Source organism: Agrilus planipennis, unplaced genomic scaffold (assembly GCF_000699045.2).
Source record: "Agrilus planipennis isolate EAB-ADULT unplaced genomic scaffold, Apla_2.0 scaffold25, whole genome shotgun sequence".
NCBI classification, from domain to species: domain Eukaryota; kingdom Metazoa; phylum Arthropoda; class Insecta; order Coleoptera; family Buprestidae; genus Agrilus; species Agrilus planipennis.
Genome location: NW_020439112.1, coordinates 337,548 through 341,263, shown reverse-complemented (window position 1 = coordinate 341,263; position 3,716 = coordinate 337,548). Strand labels below are relative to the sequence as shown.

At 31.6% G+C, this 3,716-nt stretch overlaps 1 protein-coding gene across 1 annotated transcript in view; it reads left to right on the top strand.

Moving 5' to 3' along the window:
* The window catches only part of LOC108738300 (5-formyltetrahydrofolate cyclo-ligase), a 9,885-nt gene extending 6,666 nt beyond the window's left edge, over nucleotides 1–3,219 (top strand). The window contains exon 4 of the mRNA XM_018471679.2: nucleotides 2,768–3,219. Within this exon, the coding sequence (XP_018327181.1) occupies nucleotides 2,768–2,988 (221 nt within the window). The 3' untranslated portion in view covers nucleotides 2,989–3,219. The remainder of the gene's footprint in view (nucleotides 1–2,767) is intronic.
* The last annotated feature ends 497 nt before the right edge of the window (nucleotides 3,220–3,716 follow it).

The window sequence follows — 3,716 nt, the reverse complement described above, 5'->3', positions numbered from 1 at the left end:
TATTTTGATCTATCTCGTAGGGTTCAGCCAGCGTTTGCAATGTAAGCGCAAAAAATGTGTTTATTTACGACATCACAGTAGAAACCTCTAAAATTATCAGTGTTTCCCTACTATATTATGCATGTATTATACATATAAACCTTCCTCTTGAATCACTCTACCTTTTAAAAAAACCGCATCAAAATCCGTTGCGTAGTTTTAAAGATTTAAGCATACATAGGGACAGACAGCGGGAAAGCGACTTTGTTTTATACTATGTAGTGATTAGTTCTTCCAAAAAAACCATTTTATTTTAATATCAAATTAACCGCCACTTTAATCCAAGGTATACCTACCTATTTAGGTAGATTTCTTATAATCGACCATCAATACTCAAAACGGTTTTCATATACAACTTAAGCCCTGAAAAGTACCCAGAACATAGGTCTAAAAAAGTTTCAATTTCTGAATTTTCATAAGATGTGAAGAGTACCTGCCTTTTCGATAATATTAATATTCATTTATAGATTTTGGAATTGAAAGAGTACAAAGATAGTAATCGAATTTCGATTTATTTGAGCACCGACAACGAAATTGATACGGAACCAATAATCAGAAACATATTTGAAACGGAAAAAAAATGTTTCGTACCACGGTAAACGTATATATTGCGTAATTATTTTGTAAGCTTTATGTATATGTTGCAATTGTACGTGTTAGATATCATGGTAAAATTATGGAAATGGTAAGACTTCATTCCATGGATGATTGGGAAAACCTTCCACTGACAAAATGGAATATTAAGCAACCTTCTGTCAACGATAATCGAGAAAATGCTTTAGAAACAGGCAAGTGCATTTAAATTTTGTAATTCGTTATTAACCCCTACTTATTATGTCCGATTTAACAAAACTAATAAAGAAAATTGTCAAGAAACAAAAGAATCTATTTAAAAAAAAAATGCAACGTGTAATTATACAACACGCTACTGATATGAAACTTTTTCAAACATACCGGGATAGGGGTAAGGAATTGGTTTAGTGGTATTATTTGTACACTGTGCTTCGCACGGGTGCAATGCTGATACTAAATATAATATAGAATGTCTTTATATACAACAATCACAATTCATATTCATATTCATTGAAATTACATGCTGTAAAGGGCCATATTGATCTATATTAAATGCACAATGTATTTAAAAGTACTTAATTGGATAAGGATTAGTGCTGTATTACTTAAAATGGCTTCGTAAATAAGCCATTATTTCTCGTAAAAAGTAAAGTATACAAAATAGTTATTGTGGGTTATCCCTAAGAGATTTTTTTTTTATGTTTTCGTGGAAGAGGGGAAATACCTAAGAGACAGACATATACCATCGCGGACTTTTTTGTAGACCTTTTTAAGGGGTACAATACTGTAGTATATTATTCTGATCTATCTCGTAGGGTTCAGCCAGCGTTCGCAATGTAAGCGCAAAAAAATGTGTTATTTACGACATATATATACATATAAACCTTCCTCTTGAATTACTCTATCTATTAAAAAAAACCGCATTAAAATCCGTTGCGTAGTTTTAAAGATCTAAGCACACATAGGGACAGAGAGCGGGGGAAATGCGTTGCATGTTTTCGTTACATAGCAACTCGCATGAAACAAACTTACCCTACCGTGCGTAAAGAAGTTTCATTTCAAAAAATTTAAAGAAGTCGTTAAAAGAACATTACAATTATACGAAAATCTTCAAATAACACAATAAATGGTAGAAAAAACTTTCTGGAACTTTGTTTCTGTATACCACCCCCTGCCTAATGAACTATATTTATTTACATATGAAGATATTTCAAACATCTGCGTTTGTTATTTATTACTACACCACACGTAATGGGATATGGGAGAAAGGTAACATTACAACAAAGAAAAGCGATAAAAATAATCCCCTATTACCGTCATCTGAACACGGTATCATATATAACTTAACCTTTTCAATTGTATTTATTACATTCATAATTAGAAATAAACTAGTAAACAAATAAAGGTGAATGCGCCGGGAAAATAACAGAATATTGGGTTTAGTATTGAAAATTTTTATAATGTGTAACAAAATGGTAAAAATATGAAATTCGTAAGTGTAAATATGAATATAAATGCTTCAAACAATGTTCCTATTTAATATGAGCAAAATACTCGATAAAAGAGGTACCTCTAAAAACTCCCTTAAAATGAATTCATTGTCATCTTTTATTTTGAGCCCCCCCTCATTGAAAGCCAAAAATAATTTAATAGTTCCCATAAAAGTGAAAATGAAGATCTAAAAAATCCTTTTTCGTAAGTTTAGTTCACTAATTCCATTTAAAATAATTAATATATACGGTCCCTTAGGCGAAAACACTCGAAGTTGTCGCCCATTTTAGATCCTAATTAAGGAGTTAGATAATTAAGGATATGGATAATAATTAAAATGAAATTACTTTTGCGCTTTCGTGGGATGGGTACATAACTAGCATTACAGAAAATAATTACATGATTTAATTAATTATATTACCAAGGTTTCAGGTATTATAATACAGCAGTACAAAACCTTCTGGGTGCAAATCCTGCTTTCGCTTACCGTGTTTTTTTATTTTTTGTGAGATAAAGATGAAGTCAGTTATATTCCTGAATTTTAGATTTCATAGAAACTTTTATGTAGAAATCCAGACTATATTTACCTCATTTTTTTTTCTTTTTTATTCAATTATCATAGAAATGTCCTTGTTAGTACTTTATTTATTATGAGATGTTTCAGGTGGTTTAGACATTATTATATTACCCGGGGTTGCGTTTACGAAGGATGGAGATCGATTAGGACACGGAATGGGTTACTATGATAAATTTCTATGGAATATTCGAAAAACAGGAAAAAAGAAACCTTATACAGTTGGGATTGGCTTTAAGGAGCAAATTGTGGATTCTCTACCAATAGAAAATACGGATTACAAACTCGATTCTGTTTTATATGAGGAGTAATCGTTTTAAAAAAAGAATACTCATGTAACTAAGTATTAATTTGTTGTAATTTTTGTATGAATCGAAAACAAAATAAAAATAAATTGTTTTGAGTTTTCATCAGAAATATTTCAACGTCATTATCTATTGAAAATAAATTGTGACGAAATTGATTCAATACTGCAGTTCATCATCATCATCATAAGGTCGTCAGTCCTAAGACTGGTTGAACACGCACCTCCATTCTTTCCTATCCTGCGCTAATCTTCGCATTTCTCTTGTCCTTAACAGTAATCTAATCTAGGTCTATCTCTACCCCTTCTAACTCCCGTTTCTGCCTCTAATATGTCTCTGACTAGACCTTCATTGGCTTAATTGGCTTCCATAGGGTCCTCTGCTATCCTATTCTTTGTATCTCTTTATTTCTAATAAGCTTCCCTATACACTGTATCCTCATCAATCGGCTGTAGCACCACATTTCGGAAGCTTCTAACCATGTCTTTTCCGCTGCGCCCACTGTCCATGTTTCGCACTCGTACAGCGCCGGGTTATAATTTAAAATTATAAAAACACAATACGACACTCAGATTTCTAGATGGTCCAATCTTTCCTTTATTTGAGTGATTTTTTTAGTTTATTTTAGACATAATTTCGTACACATAATTTTAACTATTGGTGAAAAAATTTTTGAAATTGGATGATGATCACTTTCGGAAATTAATCATCATATCCGCAAATAAATATATATA